General features: G+C 34.8%; 1 protein-coding gene across 3 annotated transcripts in view; it reads left to right on the top strand.

The window, feature by feature from the left end:
- ZMYM2 (zinc finger MYM-type containing 2) overlaps window positions 1-17,993 on the top strand; it is a 100,935-nt gene that overhangs the window by 61,772 nt on the left and 21,170 nt on the right. For all 3 annotated transcript variants that reach the window (XM_020290489.2, XM_020290486.2, XM_076009567.1), the window contains 8 exons: window positions 2,054-2,204; window positions 4,657-4,829; window positions 10,129-10,294; window positions 10,965-10,999; window positions 13,676-13,805; window positions 14,826-14,941; window positions 15,458-15,629; window positions 16,920-17,045. In XM_020290489.2, the coding sequence (XP_020146078.1) occupies window positions 2,054-2,204; window positions 4,657-4,829; window positions 10,129-10,294; window positions 10,965-10,999; window positions 13,676-13,805; window positions 14,826-14,941; window positions 15,458-15,629; window positions 16,920-17,045 (1,069 nt within the window). The remainder of the gene's footprint in view (window positions 1-2,053; window positions 2,205-4,656; window positions 4,830-10,128; window positions 10,295-10,964; window positions 11,000-13,675; window positions 13,806-14,825; window positions 14,942-15,457; window positions 15,630-16,919; window positions 17,046-17,993) is intronic.

Below are 17,993 nucleotides of genomic sequence, written 5' to 3'. Positions count from 1 at the left end.
GGGAGTGGAACCAACAGAGGATTTCTTTCTTTTTAGGTCAAAGAAAAACTGTTGTCTTATTCAGGGTATATAATGCTCATAAGAGTGTACAGAATGTCACTTTGTTTAGCTACATACCTGGAGTGACTATCTGTACATGATTTTTCCCATTTTTCTCCCTGTTCTTATAAATAATATCTGAACTATAATATCTTGTGTTACCCAGTACCTGTAAAAATCAGAATTTGTTAGTTATATACCATGTTATTATTTAACATTTTATAATTGTGTTTTAATAAAAGAATTGAGGCCTATGAATCCTAATACAAGTTTGTCTTCTCTTTCTTATCACTCTTACCTTTACTAGTTTACTAATTTACTTTGTCATATCTTTTTGCCAATAGCAGCAACTCTGGTTGTTGACACTTGTTTCCATGGGGGGTAAGAGATGGCCAGGTGGACAAAGCAGCCCTGGCTGCCCATTGCTTTCTTGAGCAGCATACACCTTTGGCCATTCTGTTCGTTTTTTTTTCAGGAGTGGTAGGTCAGGGAGATAGGGCATGGAGTATGTAATAAAATGGCATACAAGATGTACTAGCAACAGACTGTTTTTGAGACAAAATTTATTAGCAACTATTGGTAAGTCATTCAGTATCTAAATCTTAGGCAAAAGGTGGTACCCAGACCTTTACTACATGATTCCAACATACTTTGGAAATCTGAAATTTCATTAGTTTAGCAGTGTAGTGACTGGAAAATTTATTTTAGTTTATTATTTTGTTTGGTGCTGTCTCCATAGCATTTAAACCATTCATTCTTTAAGACTGTTGTTGTCATCCAGTGATGTTTTCAGTGACTAATACTCTTTAAGTAACAACAGTAAGAATGTTGAAGGCCTTATAAGAGATAAAGGGATGATTTGGAAATGAGGAAAGAAATCCATTAGCAAGCATGAAGAATAGTATCATATAGGAAATGAAGATCCTGCATAAACTAAATTTTGATTTAATACTACATGAAAGTAGTTCCTTTCCACCATGTCCATGTCAGTGCTACTCACTTTTGTAGTCATGATGTTGTGTTGCTTTTATTTACACAGAGGTTAAATGGAAGCAGCTAAAACACAACTGTCATGCTGAGTGAGAGTTGAGCTTATCCCTTAGGAGATTGGGAATTGTAGGGCCTCTTGCTTTTCTCTCCATGCTTGGCAGTTGTGGCTTCTTTGTTGCCTTCTTCCTCTTTTAAGTTACTTAGTCATAACAGGGCAACTTTCTGCTAATGATTGCCTTACTACTTGAGTTGTTTCCTAGACTCTTTCACCTTCCTTATTTTCGTCTCCAAGTATCTTTGCTAAGTATTAAGTAGATGGTTTAGGCTTAGTCTGTATCCTCCTTAATAACAGGGCAGAAAAGCTACCTCCCTGTAAGTTTTAGCGTGTTCATAACTGCTCGGGTGGATATTTGAAAAGTAGCTCTGGCTAGTTTGAGTTTGGGGCCAAGGTAAATAACTAAATAATAACAATGTTCCATTCAAGGGAAATAACTCTGTCTTAAGTTTAGCAGCACACTGTGTGATGGCACCAAATAGAATGCTTTACCTGTGATACATCTGTTACTATCAAGGCGGTATAGGAGTATGACTGAGCCTACTTGCCTATACTCAACAAAGAATATTTCTTTTTTGCTAATGTTATTAGTGTTTGCTAATGTTATTAGTGTTATAATTCTCATCTTTTTGTAGCTTACCTGTGTTGTAGCTTTCATTTTCTTCTTCCCATTCCTTCAATTCTGTTGGCAGCACCAGATTGCCATCTTATTTTAGTGATATTTTTACTCTTTCACTGAGTAATTTAAGAGTAGTTAATGGTATTGGATTTTGTGGAGCTATGTTTAAGTTTAGCAGTGAATTGGTTAAGCTAGTTGTCTGTGGCCTAAGGGAAATGTATCCCCAAGGGTCGTAACATTAAATAGGTAAATGGTTTAACTTTGTTTCTATAAAAGTGGCTTCTTTATTTCTTAAACTTATTCTTGAGGTGGTTGTCATATACTTACCAAGGTTCCTGTTGTGCATTTAGAACAAAGTGCATCAGTTCTGCAGCAAAACTTGTTCAGATGACTATAAGAAGTTGCATTGCATAGTTACATATTGCGAATACTGTCAAGAGGAGAAGACTCTTCATGAAACAGTAAATTTCTCTGGCGTTAAGAGACCTTTCTGTAGTGAAGGCAAGTGTATATAACAGTGTTGCTAACTTTTATTGATATTTAATGTTTTTTTGCCAAAATATTTAAAAAATATATAACTACATATGTCAAGAGTAGCCTCACCATTTTGATGTCACTGAACAAAATAATTGAGTTCACTTTTCTGCTGACTTGCTTTGTTATTTTATATGTATATTTGTAGGCCTCTGGGTCTTAGGATGTTTTATCTCTAAAAATTTGATAACCTCTTATTCCATTACAAGAAAGTTTTAGAATAAAATAAAAGCATTATCATACCATGTTATATCTAAACTTTACACATTGTGGTTTGAAAGTTGATTTTCGAAGTAGATTAGAATTGTTGTCCATTAGCTCCATTTTCCCTGCCCAGCATTATTGCCTGGCCTACAAAGGTTTGCAATATAATGTTCCCAAAAGAAAATCACATGTGGCAGTGCTACAATGGGAAACTACTTTTTGGTGTTCAATTTAGGATGTCAGGGAAACACTGGGTTCTGTTACAGTATAATGAAAGATTTCCTTTCCTCTCATCTACTTCCTTTTTGCTGCTCTGGTGCCAGGCAGCAGATTATAGAAATGAACCTCAGGTTCAAAAGATTGTTTTTTTGAGATGAGGTCGCACTGTATTGCCCAGGCTGGTCTTGAACTCCTGGGCTTAAGTGATCTTCCCGCCTCAGCCTCTGGATTAGCTGGGATTACAGACACACACCACTGCACCCAGCTAGAAATAAACTAAAGTTCTAAATCTACTTTTTCACAGATACGAATTAGGGTTGTAGCTATGGGTTTGGGCCTCTTATTATTACCCATATTCTCCAGAATGTCACATTCTTATTCTAAATTGGCTTTTCGCTTTCTATTCTTTCCCAGGGCATGGAATCTTCATCTATTATTTTTTATTGAGGTTTTAAAATTTTTTCTTGGATCTACTTTTTACATGGATTTCTACTGCTAGTTTGGGGCAAGAGGAAGTTTGGAACATCCTAAATGCCAACAGTAGGGAATGGCAGCAAAGTCAAAAGATTTATAAGTCCATTAAACTAGTGCCTTGATTTATACTTTTCACATGTAATATAGAGTCATATCTGTAAGAGGGTACTGCTTATAAAACAAGGCATTCCTATTTAAGTTTAATTTTATACATTTCACCTGGAATTTAAGGTAACCATCTTTTACTGTTATTTAAGAGCAAAGCTATCAGGAAAAAATAACAAATTTTAGAATGTTTCATTGGAAAGACTGATACAGAATTAACTTGTCTTTTTACACTTGAGTTTTTGTACAATGTAAGCCTTAATGATTCATAAGAACATATTGATGTTGATTGCTCACATGTCAGTGATATTGTACATTTAGGTTATATGGATTTTACTAAAGTGTAGACAATTAGCAAATAGGCAATTGACATTTAAGAGCATAATTTTCAATTGGAGAGATTTATAAATTTAGATGGATTTAATAACAGGTTAAAAAGGATGTACTTTCTTTCCTGTTAAATGACATATTTTTTGCTTTCTGTTACTATACCTGGTTCTCTGCTGGAACCTGTCAGAAATAAAACACATAATTGCTAGAGCTATCATCAAAATCTAGTTAGGTAAAGTTCATAAAGGTAAATTTTTAAAAATGTTTTTAAATCTAGTTCAAGGTAAGAGAAAAGAAGTCATAGGGCATTATAAAAATGATTGCTAAATAAATTATATAGAAAACAATTGCATTTCATGTTTACAGATAGGGAAGATCATTTAAAACTAGGTTGATGTGGGTGGTTTGTGGTGGAGGTGTAATTTTGAGCTCTTTATTAAAATTAGGATAGGATTTCAGTAGATATATATGAGTGAAAGGTCATTCTATTTAAGTGGCACAGTATGAATGGAAATATGGAAGATTATTTAATCTTTACAGAGATATTATAAGGAATAAATAAGATAGATATGTAAACATACTTAAAATAATGAATTTACATAGTAAATAAAAACATTTTATAAAAGGAATAGATAACAAAATATTTTCTCTGGACAAGTCAGTACCACTTTACGTCCCTAAGGGTCCAGGTAAGAGAGGTAAGTTTGAAAATTTGGCTAAAATGCTAATTTAGCTGAACATTTTTATGAATTTACTCAGAGTCTTTCAGTAGTCTACATTGTTTCATTTCTCTAAAATTCAAGCAAGATTCTATTTAAATAGAGCAAATAAAATAGTTCTGAGACATTACTAGATGTTAATGTCTTAAAATGTTAATTATTTGAACCCACATGTTAGATAATATAAAATATATAACTTACAATTGTATAATATTCCATATTCTGTTCCAATTTTTATAGATTGGTGTTGATTACAGTAGGTTTACAGTTGTGTTCAGGATAGAATCTGACTTAGAAGATCTGTCTCAGCTGAACAATTAGTTTTTCGTTTTTGTTTTGTTTTAATATTTAAACCTTGTATTTTTCAGGTTGCAAATTACTGTACAAACAGGATTTTGCAAGACGTTTAGGATTGAGATGTGTTACTTGCAACTATTGTTCTCAACTGTGTAAGAAGGGGGCAACTAAAGAACTTGATGGTGTCGTGAGAGATTTCTGCAGTGATGACTGCTGTAAAAAATTTCAGGATTGGTATTACAAGGTGAGTAACTCCAAATTTTTATTACAGCAGCTACTTTAACCAGTATTTTAAAATATTGTGTAGCTGTTACCATTACAAATATAGCAACTTATTTATTTTAAAAATGTACACACTTTAGGCCTAGCCCTGATCATTCTGTTTATTAGAATTATTTTGTCATTTCAGTTTGTTCTTCATAACTTGAAGTAGCATTTTTACTTATTTTTGTTTTTATATAATTTAGGCATTACCAAAAGACTAGGGTATACCTGTATTTCAGCAATGTAGTTTTTTTTTTTTCTTTGAGACAGAGTCTCACTTTGTTGCCCAGGCTAGAGTGAGTGCTATGGCGTCAGCCTAGCTCACAGCAACCTCAAACTCCTGGGCTCAAGCAATCCTTCTGCCTCAGCCATAGGCTCCCGAGTAGCTGGGACTACAGGCATGTGCCACCATGCCCGGCTAGTTTTTTCTCTATATATTAGTTGGCCAATTAATTTCTTTCTATTTATAGTAGAGATGGGGTCTTGCTCTTGCTCAGGCTGGTTTCGAACTCCTGACCTCTAGCAATCCGCACGCCTCAGCCTCCCTGAGTGATAGGATTACAGGTGTGAGCCACTGCGCCCGGCCAGCAATGTAGTTTTTAACAAAACAGATTATTTCCCTAAAATTTGTTTTGTCTTTATTTCACTAAATAGAAACATTTTTTACTACGTTATCAATGTTGCACATTAGCAGGTAATTGTTTTGGATACTTGGGATATGTTTTAAAAACACTTTGTTCTTTTTTGCCTTTTTAATTGTGGATTTTTGGACACTTTCAAATTGAAAGGACACTAGAGACCAAAAACAATTAACTTGAAACTGTAAATAAATATGTATGTATTTGTGTCCTATTAAAATTTACTTTTTAAAAAGTCGAGGTAAGTCTCTTTTGGCCCATTGCATTAGTTTCTTTCTAGATAAGAAAATGAGTGTAAATTTGGACTTTGGGTATTCAGATATTACTCAAGAAAAAGTTACTAATTCCTTCGTCAATAACATGGAAAAGCATCTCAATGCTAAAACTTCCTGTGGATGCAATTGTAAAGCAATTTTTGAAGACAGCCATCATTATGACTTCAGAATTGTAAGATACCTCTAAAGCAACAAACAGTAGAATAGTTGAAATATGGAGAATACTGTTTAGTTCTTTGTGAAGGTGGTTAGTGTTAAAATGACACTAGGAGAATTGTAGCAATTCTTTGTGCAATTCTTGAATATCTACAATTCAACATATTAACTAGCATGTTATAAATACAAAGTTAGATACTTTTCAAGTTGTTGGAGGTGAAATAATTGAGACTAAAAGTTTTGGTGGACTTTAAAAAAGTTACTTTATTATTTTACTTTTGCTTCTGAAGGATTTTGACCTTAAAATTAAGGCTCAAATTTTCAAAATTATATTGAGGACAAACATACTAACGCCCTCAAACATGGATTTTTTTTTTTTTTTTTAGTCTAAAACAACCTTTTGTTTAGACAGTAGTGTTTTTGAGAAATTGCTCAGAAAATAGGTGGCTTGAAATGCACAATTTTAGTTAAGTGCACACAAATGCACCTTTCTTCCCATTGTTTAGGAGGTTTTATTTTTGAAAACCTCTCAAAATAATAAAGGCATTTAGTGATTATAAATTTGGGAATTCCCTTTTATTCTTACGCCTGTTTTCCTTTTTATAATTTATCTTATTGTTTGAGACAGGAGTTGTTACCATGTGATAATGATGATTTCCTTGTCATTTTTTTATTGTACAAATTTTTGCCTAATCATGTAATTTCAAATCTAAAATTTTAATATTTCAAAATAATCTTTCTTGGAGGATTTTGTTTTTTTTTTTTTTGAACTCCCGACATCGAGCAATCCGCCTGCCTCGGCCTCCCAGAGTGCTAGGATTACAGGCGTGAGCCACCACACCCGGCCTAGGATTTTGTTTTTTATTCACAGTACACACTGAATGTATTTCTCTGTTTGGCTTCTTTGAGTATTTCCCATTATTTTAAAAAGTTACTTATAATTAAAATAGAGAAATCTTTTGCTTTTTTCTTTTGTGGGATATCAAAGACGTGCTCATTTTTTCTTTGGGTAGAGAGAAATTATCTAAATTTGTTTTGAGCCTTCTGGAAGAAAGGAGCTTCAGGTATTGATACTACAAATCACAAGGATCTATAATTACAGAGTGATGAAGTAATTCCATTGTTTGAATTCTTTTGGTGGAATGTGTTTGATTTATGCCCTTGGTCTTCTAAATTATTGTACATATGAAAATATTACCATATACTAAGTCAGTATAGTACATGTAATTAATAAATTTTATACAAATTAATTTGGATTTTAGATATTAAATTGAGAATCTTCTTGAAGCATTTTACTTGTACTATATTAGGATTTTTATTCTCATTTAGAATAACTCATTTTGCCTTTATTGTTTAGTCGTCAGTATGAAGCCCACATTTTATTTATTTATTTTTGAGACAGAGTCTCGCTTTGTTGCCTAGGCTAGAGTGAATGCCGTGGCATCAGCCTAGCTCACAGCAACCTCAAACTCCTGGGCTCAAGCAATCCTCCTGCCTCAGCCTCCTGAGTAGCTGGGACTACAGGCATGTGCCACCATGCCTGGCTAATTTTTTCTCTATATATTAGTTGGCCAATTAATTTCTTTCTATTTATAATAGAGACGGGTCTCGCTCTTGCTCAGGCTGGTTTTGAACTCCTGACCTTGAGCAATCCGCCTGCCTCTGTCTCCCAGAGAGCTAGGATTACAGGCATGAGCCACCGCGCCCGGCCCCAAGCCCACATTTTGACTTGGATGTCTGCTTGAATCTTGTCTCTGCATTTTTAATATTTGGCCTCAGTCAATTCCTTTAATCTTTTTGGGTCTAAGTTTCCAGTACCCATTTAGCAGGGCTGTTTGAAGATTATAGAGAGCAGATACAATGTTTTGGGCTTGTATTTCAGTCTCTCAATGAATGAGGTAGTCAGGCTACAACTTCACTTTCGCTTTATTCTTGCCTGCTCAGACTCTGTGAATTAAGTGTTAAGCTTCCATTTCCTTCCTTTGTGCTTTTTCTTTTCTTTGAGTATGAATTATAGAAAGGGAAACAGAAATTGGAACCTGGAACACTTCTGTGGTTATTTTGAAGAATGATCTTTGGTTGGTGAGAATTTAACAGGCACTTTTTAAAAATTATTTAGTAAAATATGACCTAGGTTGGTATTAAGTGCAACTATTACTGAGATTACCACATAATAATAGTACCAGCAATGTTAAATTTGGGTAAACATGTAGTCCTAGCTCTCTGGGAGGCCGAGGCGGGCGGATTGCTCAAGTTCAGGAGTTCGAAACCAGCCTGAGCAAGAGTGAGACCCCGTCTCTACTATAAATGGAAAGAAATTAATTGGCCAACTAAAAATATATACAAAAAATGAGCCGGGCATGGTGGCACATGCCTGTAGTCCCAGCTACTCGGGAGGCTGAGGCAGGAGGATTACTTGAGCCCAGGAGTTTGAGGTTGCTGTGAGCTAGGCTGACGCCATGGCACTCACTCTAGCCTGGGCAACAAAGTGAGACTCTGTCTCAAAAAAAAAAAAACAAATTTGGGTAAACAAGTTTTTGCACAAGAGATGTGATACTGGCAATCACTTGATAGTCAGAATGTATACTAAAACTCTTCATTCATTTAACATTTATTCAGCAGGGGAAATACCTGACATGGAGAGAAAAAAAAGCCTGTGTACTAACCTTGGAGTATACTTGTTATATAAAACCTGTTTACCAGTGCAATCATTTGTTAATATTTCTGACTGAGAATTTTGACATGATATTTATTCTTAGAATTTCTTAGTTACAAAGTGAGAGAATTCAAAATTCACAGTTTAAAACTCTAGATTATTAAAGGAAAAACCATAGACAATTATGAACTTTAAAATATTTAATATTTGTTGTTTCATGAAAATTTGTAAGCTGTTAGTTAAGCCAAAGGGTAATTTAAAAAAATTATAGTAGTTTATTTCTATATCAGAAACTTAGTTAGGAAAAGAATTTTATTTGAAATTAGTCATTCATATCTTTTGGTACACTCATTGATCAGGGTGAGAAATAGTGAAAATGGATAAAATCTAGCAAAAATGGGATTTAAAAAAAAACAAAAAACAAAAATTTGTCCTTAGATTATTGATTTACCCTTATAAAGTATAACTCTATACATGAATTTTAGGGGTTTGATTTTGTTATTGTTTTTGCATATTAAGTTATGGACCAATAGGGCTGATTGCTTTTCTAGATATATCAAATTGATTGTCTTAAGATATGTTTTTTTAAATAATTAAACATTGAGTGTTTTAAAACTCAATGAACTTGAAGTTCTTGTTATTAAAATTAAATCAGTGTATTCATTAAAGATTTTTGAAATTTATATTAAACTGTTGAAAAACAAAAATACTTAAAAGTTAACATCCATAAATTTCCCATCATAAACTCTTGCTTCAAAATTACACTGGTCTTATACAGTTAAACTGGAAAGTCTGTTCATTAATCAGAAATTTTCAATTTAATATGATTATAGGAGACTTCTAGCAGTATATCATTCTGTCCCTCAAAATTATTATCATTATTATTTTTGAGACAGAGTCTCACTTTGTTGCCCAGGCTAGAGTGAGTGCCGTGGCGTCAGCCTAGCTCACAGCAACCTCAAACTCCTGGGCTCAAGCAATCCTCCTGCCTCAGCCTCCTGAGTAGCTGGGACTACAGGCATGGGCCACCATGCCTGGCTAATTTTTTCTATATATATTAGTTGGCCAATTAATTTCTTTCTACTTATAGTAGAGACAGGGTCTTGCTCTGGCTCAGGCTGGTTTTGAACTCCTGACCTTGAGCAATCCGCCTGCCTTGGCCTCCCAGAGAGCTAGGATTACAGGTGTGAGCCACCGTGGCCAAAATTATTATTTTAAAATATTGAAACATATCAGTTTGGCCCACCAATGTTCACTTAGTTATTATGTCTTTGTAATGCTGGTCTTTGACTTCTGATAAGTATACAAAGGAATTTTGTCAATTAGATAAATTGCTCCATTTTTTAAAATTTTTTTAATTTTTATTTTTTTTTATTATGGATGTTAATGTTTATAAATGATATTATTTTATTTTTTCTTTATCAGACATTGTTTTACCACATTCAGCAATAATCATCACTGATAAACTTTTAGAAATCTTAAAAAATACATATATAAATGTTTGCTATTTTAAATCTTCTAATTTGAAATGTCTGAAACTCATTTTTTTATAAGGCTGCAAGATGTGACTGTTGTAAATCTCAAGGAACTCTTAAAGAGCGAGTGCAGTGGCGTGGGGAGATGAAACATTTCTGTGATCAACATTGCTTACTACGTTTCTACTGTCAGCAAAATGAGCCTAATATGACAACTCAGAAAGGACCTGAAAACTTACATTATGGTATGTAATAATTTAGGTGACACATTGAAAACTCTGAACATTAGTCTTTATATTCTTAGGTTTGAATCCAAAGCACTGATCATGAATCAGGATGATATTTTAACAGCAACTTAAATTCCATAGATTCTCAGGGCTGACGTACCCTGTATGATATTTCTGTAAATGTCTTGCTTTTTATTTTATTCCTTTTTAAAAACAGGAAATGCTAATTGAGAAAACAGGCCCCTGTTTGGGGTGGAAAGAAGCTAAACAGAATTTGTAACAAAAACTTTAAAACAGTCATCTACCTATCATGCTTCACATACAATTTTAAGTGAAATACATTTTTAGCAAATTGTATGTTCTGGGAGGGTAGGTTGGGAGAAACAACAAAAAGAAAACATTTAGAAGCTGTGACTTTGTATTTTATTTAAGAGATAAATCTGAGAACATAGTATTTCCCCTAAAGCCATGTATATTTTCAAAGGGGATGAAATATGAAAGGGTTTATTCCATTTATTTAGCTTTATACTTCTATACTTTTCAAATTTGAGATTCTTCACTTAAAATAGTTTAAAGTATTTTCTTCAGTAACATTTTAAATCAGTTGAGATTTCATGAGAAAACAGGGATTTAGAATATTTGGAAGAAAGTGTATTTGTCTTATTTTAAATTTGTTTATTTTTTTCAGATCAGGGTTGTCAGACGTCCCGAACCAAAATGACAGTGAGTATTGCTTAAATAGAGTGCTAAATTGTGATGTTATCTTCAAGACAGTACTAATAGTATGTTTGAAATGATTGACTGCATATTTTCCTGAAGGATGTGAATAAGCTGATTATTACATAGTGGAGTAGGTTTCCAGGTAGATAGGCAATGAAAAGTGGAAAGAATAATAAAGTGCAAAGCACATGTGTATTGGGCAAACTACTGCTCGTGAGTATCTAGCTTGAAGGGGATCTTTGGTGGAATATGGGAAATGAGACTGAAAGGATAGGCTGAACCAGATTATTAACTGCATTATGCATTTATTTTCTAAGTAGAGATCTGAAGATCTATGTTGGTGGCTAGGATTTATGAGTTTTTAAATTTGGGAATACATAACGCAATGTGTCTATCTGGAAGTGAGTCACAACACACAACTTTGATTATGGTGACACAGTTTGGGGACAGCATCAAGCAGAATACTGTCAACAACCATTGGGAAAATGTTTGGCCAGACTAAAAATTTCAAAGGGTTTGAAAGAGTTACAGAAGTTATAAAGAACTATGTTAAAACTTGTGTATCACACAGTAAATGAATGGAGAAGGCTTTGGTGACATGAATGATGATGATACTGGAATGGAATTCTGTCTTGAGAAAAATTGTTAATGACATGGAAAAATGTGACCTTCTGTTTGAGCCTCAAATTTAAGCACCATTTTGAATGTGCCTTGAGATGCTTAAAAGATTTGAGGTGAAAATCAGACAAGGTGGATGCATTTTGGGAGCCAATTTGGGTGGGAAAATCACTGATCCTGTCAACAAGGCACGGAGCCTGTTCTGTTATGTCAAACTTGGTTTTAATGGGACATGCCAATGAACCACATAGTACACTGGCCTGTCACACAGTCAGCAGCTCCATCCACAGTAAAATCCTCATTAATGTTTTTTATAAAATTTTAAATACTTAATCTTTAATTTTTCCCCCAAAACTTATTTGTATTAATATTCAGTATATATTGACAGTATCATGTTTACTAATTGTGAGTGCTGTATAGTATGCGTGTGCTATGAGTGCTGTAAAGTGTGTGTGAACTGTGTGTGTACCATGAGTGTTGTATAGTGTGTGTACTGTGTGAGTCTTGTATGGTGTATATGTACTGTGTGAGTGATGTGTAGTGTGTGTGTGCTGTGTGAGTGCTGTATGGTGTATGTGCTGTGTGAGTGCTGTATGGTGTGTGTACTGTGTGAGTGCTGTACAGTGTGTGTACTGTGTGAGTATGGTGTGTGTACTATGTGAGTGCTGTATAGTGTGTGTGCTGTGTGAGTGCTGTACAGTGTGTATGTTGTGTGAGTACTATACGGTGTGTGTACTGTGTGAGTGCTATACAGTGTGTGTACTGTGTGAGTGGTGTACAGTGTGTATATTGTGTGAGTCTTGTACGGTATACATGTGCTGTGTGAGTGCTGTATAGTGTGTATGTGCTGTGTGAGTGCTGTATAGTGTGTGTGTGTTGTGTGAGTGCTGTATATAGTGTGTGTGCTGTGTGAGTGCTGTATAGTGTGTGTGTGCTGTATAGTGTGTGTGTGCTTTGTGAGTGTTGTACTGTGAGTGCGTTAACAGTGTGCTATGAATGCTGTATGGTTTGCATGTTCTATGTGAGTATTGTACAGTTGTCAAGTCTTCGTGAGTGCTGTACAGTGTGTGTGCTGTGTGTGAGTGTTGCATCTGTACTGTTTATATGATTGAGTTAAAGAGTTGATAATCCCAATAGAGTATATTACACAAAAATGCTATAATGAAATAATATTATATAAAGAAATACTACATAAAGCATCTTTAACAACATTCTGTATTGGTCAGTTGAAAAGGCTCACAGCAACCTAATCCTGTATTTCCTCTTGGCAGCAATGGTTCATATTTGCTAATTTAGTGTTTGGGTTATCTGTAAAACATAACTATCTCGAATTCTATACCTGCACTTTCCCCATGTCAATAAGGGGTATGGAGAACATCTTTACCTTAGTCCCGTGTATTTGGATCTTCAGCTTATTTCAGGTTTTATTTATATTGGTTTTTGTTTTGTTTGCAATGTAAACAATGCTACGGTGAACCTAATATAAAATGTATGAGAGATTGCATCTGTAGGATAGGTTTTTGAAATGGCAATTGCTGGGCTGCATGAAATACACAACTTAAAGTTTGATATACCTTTGGTAATTCTTTGCTTCATTTTTCTTTTCATTTGTAGTATCGTTTCAGGTTGTTTTATCCAGTAGAAGAAGCTGGAGTATTAGATAATCCTAGTAACTACAAGGACATTTTTTTCTAAAATAAAATTTTTAAGAGCCTAATTATTAATATTTTCACAGTTCAGGTTTGCACCTTGATTTTGTACTTAAAAGTCAGAATTGTCTGTTTATATTTTTATAAAAACACCCTAAAGGTGTCCTTTGAATGTGACTTAAATCTGTAGAATGAACAATTCCTGCTATTTTGCCAGTAGTTAGAATAGAATCACATTGATCCTTCTAGCTTTAAGACTGTGTTGAATATAGAAAAAATAGCATAGTTTGGTTATACTCTTCCACTTTTGTGTGTTCCCTTTTTAGGGCTTAGAAACCAGAAATTCGTTAGCAGTAGGAGATAATGAAAATTAGAGACAAAAATCAAAATGTTTCTCTTTGCTTTTCTATAGGGTTCAGCACCACCGCCTTCTCCAACACCTAACAAAGAGATGAAGAACAAAGCAGTTCTTTGCAAACCTTTAACAATGACAAAAGCTACTTATTGTAAACCTCACATGCAGACCAAATCTTGTCAGACAGGTAACTTAGGAAAATTTGATTTACATATTTCCCTATACTTGTACTTCACTTAATGAAATACATGCTTTTCTCAAATGACAGGCTACAGAATAGATTTGTTTAGTCAATTAGTCATTTTGTGTTGATTTTGCTTATCTAATTTTAGACATTACCTTGAAGACAGCTTATCATTTAAAATCATTTATGGTCAGTTAATCTCTGATAAAGACCTAAAATACAAATTATGTCAAAAGTGAAAAAATACTGTATCAAACATTGCCTTGTGGCTAAGACCTATTAAAATAGGCCAGGTGCAGTGGCTCACACCTGTCATCCCAGTACTTTGGAAAGCCAAGGCAGGAGGAGGATCGCCTGTGGCCAGGAGCTTGAGATCATCTTGGCAACAAAAACCAAAAATATTAGCTGGACGTGATGGTGCAAGCCTCAGTTATTTGGGAGGCTGAGGTAGGAGGATGGCTTGAACCCAGGAGTTCAAGGCTGTGGTTGAGCTATGTATTGTTGTACCACTGCACTCCTGCCTGGACGACAGAACAAGACCCTGGTCTCTTTAAAATAGAATTACAGTGTTCCTTCTGAGAACATCATCTCTTTACACATGGTGTATAATATTAATAATTATATTATTTTCCTATCAGAAAGAGATGGAATAATTCAACTATATATTTTCATCAAATTTATAATGTTAGCTGTATTTTAATTGTTTGATGAAATAAACTCTTGGAGGGAGTTGAGAGGAATCTGGTAGAGTGTCTGGAACTATACAGTGTTTTTTTAAAGGAGGTTTTTCTTTCTTTAGAAAAAAATAAAGCCTAAATCCTAGGTATGTTCTCTATGAGTTAGAACAGCTGCTGCCTTCTCCTTTGTTTTGTTGTTAAGTTACCTAATTTTGTAGAAACTGGGAATTTCTTTTATGTGGGTATTGAGGTAGTTAAAGCTTTTCTTTGTTATCAAATTATTTAACATTGAACAGCTATATATAAAAAGTTAATATTGCTCCTTAAACATGTTTTGTGTTTGTAGATGATAATTGGAAGACAGAGTATGTTCCGGTGCCTATCCCTGTGCCTGTGTATATCCCAGTACCTATGCACATGTACAGCCAGAATATTCCTGTTCCTACTACAGTTCCTGTTCCTGTAAGTCACAGTTTAAGTTCTTTTTCATTTTGAGATTTATCAGGTACAGTTGGAAAAACAACATACAGTTGACCCTTGAACAATAAGGGTTTGAACTTCATGCATCCAATTATACATGGATTTTTAAAAAATAAATGTGGTTGACTCTCTGTATTGGTGAGTTCCAAGCCACAGCTAAACATGACTGAAAATATAGTATTTGAGGGATGCAAAATACATGTGTATAGGGAGGGCTGACTGCGGGACTTGAGTATACGTGGATTTGGATTTGGGTGTCTGTGGGCAGTCCTAGAATCAATCACTCAATCTCCCAGATACTGGGAGAAGACTATAGTTGCCATTACTCGCTTAGTGAAGCTAGTAAAACCAACTTCACTCCAGTAGTTAATTTAGATTTGGTCGAATCTCTGTTGTTGCTTTGGGTTTAGTCAAGTGTATGTTTGTCCTTGAGAGTGAAGTTTAGCAGATGTCTGCGTCTGCTCTGTGCATACTGTGTTTTATGCTTTGGTTAATTAGGTGCCAGTTCCTGTTTTTCTGCCTGCTCCACTGGACACCAGCGAGAAGATCCCTGCAGCAATTGAGGAGCTAAAAAGCAAAGTTTCTTCAGATCCTCTTGACACAGAGTTGCTTACAATGACAGATATGATGACCGAAGATGAGGGGAAAACAGAGACCACCAATGTTAATAGTGAGCGACGCTATATTGTACCTTGTGAATCTATATCATGCCTTGTGAATAAGTGTATCGTTGGTGTTTTATAAGTGTTGTAATTATTACAGTACTTTCCAGGGCACGTCATTGTGCTTTAGCTTAACATGGCAGTGGGGAAATCATCACAAAATGTATATTAAGAGATCCACACTACATGTGGCCAGGGTGGCCTCTTAAGCCAAGCCCGATCTCCAACAGAAATGTTTACGGTCCCTGTTTTAACAGGATTTGACTGAAAAAATCAACTAAGAATTACTCTTGTAATTCTTAAAACTAACTTGTAGTAGGCTCTATAATGATCCAAACTCTTTATTTTGTAGTGGTTATTCCCAATTTTGTTTTATTGCTTATATTAATACTATAACCGGCATCATCTAAAGCAGGGTTTACCTTAACATCTGTTAGGGCAGTGCTTACTGCATGGTACAGCCCAGTATGTCGTAGATGGTTCTCAGTTGCCTAGAATATTTATTCCTATCCTTAACCCTCTGGTGACACCTAGAGTCCTATTCAACTTTACCCTAGAGGACAATCAAAATACTATAATTTTCTCTCTATTTCATAATGTGACTGTTTTTGAAGCAGTGTGTTAAGGAGTTGTGAAATTAATGTAGTGGGTTACTACTAGTGCTTTTTGTTTTTTTTTAAATGGAGTGGAACAGGGAAAAAAAAGACAGTATAAATTCCTCATAGAAAGGGTAAGTATTGTTTCGTGAAACTTTTGTTTCCTGTGTGTCTTTCTGTCTCCCACAATCACCCTGTACTATGTACTGGATAAAATGCATTTCTTACAATGGTTACAATATAAAAATGTTCAAAAGAAACTGATCAAAACATTAGAAGGCAGTTGTGAATAAGCATATGTTGAATGATATGGAGAATCTACATCAGAATTCAAAAAGTCTTGAAATTTGCAGTTATCTACCTTCATTTGTTTATTTTTGACAAGAGATTGCTTTTAGAAGTACTGTACATATTGGACGTGTTTTGCTATCAAAGCACACTTACTAGCTTTTGAAAGGGTGTGTTCAACATTTATAGGATTAAAAGTTTTCATGTACTTAATGATTATCTAATTATAATTATGAAGTTTATAGTAGTTTACATTTTTAGATAGCTATATGCCTTTTTCTTTTGTGACATAGTATTTATGTATTTGTATTTTTATTGCATTTATAGTTAAATTACTTCTCTTTGCTAGATTAAATATAGATACTGTTGGGATTTTCTATTTTGATGTCTAATGATATTATGGATTGATTACAGGTGTAATTATCGAGACAGATATAATTGGTTCAGATCTCTTGAAGAACCCTGACCCAGAATCACAGTCCAACATGCCTGATGTACCATATGAACCAGATTTGGATATTGAGATAGATTTTCCCAGAGGTACTCAAAACGCTACTTTGTGGTTATAGAATATAGTTATGGAGTCATACTGGGGTTATGAGCATTTACCATTTAATGTTCGTGTTATTGGATTTAGTGTTCATATCTGTTTTTTCTCTTTTACTGAAATAAAATTTAACAATTAACTTCTGGAATGAGACATGGGATTGAAGTGTACAGACTTAAAAAGAATTTCTTAGAGCCTTTAAAAAAAAAATCTTTTAAGGCCGGGCACTGTGGCACATGCCTGTAATCCTAGCACTCTGGGAGGCCGAGGCGGGAGGATTGCTCAAGGTCAGGAGTTTGAGACCAGTCTGAGCAAGAGCAAGACCCTGTCTCCACTATAAATAGAAAGAAATTAATTGGATAAATTAAAAAAATATATATATAAAAATTAGCCAGGCATGGTGGTGCATGCCTGTGGTCCCAACTACTTGGGAGGCTGAGGCAGAAGGATTGCTTGAGCCCAGTAGTTGGAGGTTGCTGTGAGCTGAGCTGACACCACGCACTCTAGCCCAGGCAACAGAAGTGAGACTTTGTCTCAAAAACAAACAAAAAAAATCTTTTAAAAAAAAAAGTTTTCTTTTTGTTTTTTTTTTTTTAAGAGATCAGGGTCTCACTCTGTTGCCCAGGCTAGAGTGTAGTGACATCATCATAGCTCACTTCAGCCTCCAATTCCTGGGCTCAGCGATTCTCCTGCCTCACCCTCCCAAGTAGCTGGGACCACAGGCACATGTTACCATGCCTCGTTAATTTTTTCATTTTTTGTAGAGATATGGAGTCTTGCTCTGTGTTGCCCTGTCTAGTCTCAAACTCCTGGGCTCAAGTGATCCTTGCACTTTGGCCTCCCAAAGTACTGGGATTCGACTTTCTAAAAGTAATTCATTATGGGAAGTTTTGAAGATTAGAAGAATAAAGAAGTGTTTGTGTCTTTTTTAATTTAAAAAT

This window comes from Microcebus murinus, chromosome 13 (assembly GCF_040939455.1).
Source record: "Microcebus murinus isolate Inina chromosome 13, M.murinus_Inina_mat1.0, whole genome shotgun sequence".
NCBI classification, from domain to species: Eukaryota; Metazoa; Chordata; class Mammalia; order Primates; family Cheirogaleidae; genus Microcebus; species Microcebus murinus.
Note: the sequence above shows the minus strand (reverse complement) of the source record. Positions and strands in the feature narration are given on the sequence as shown.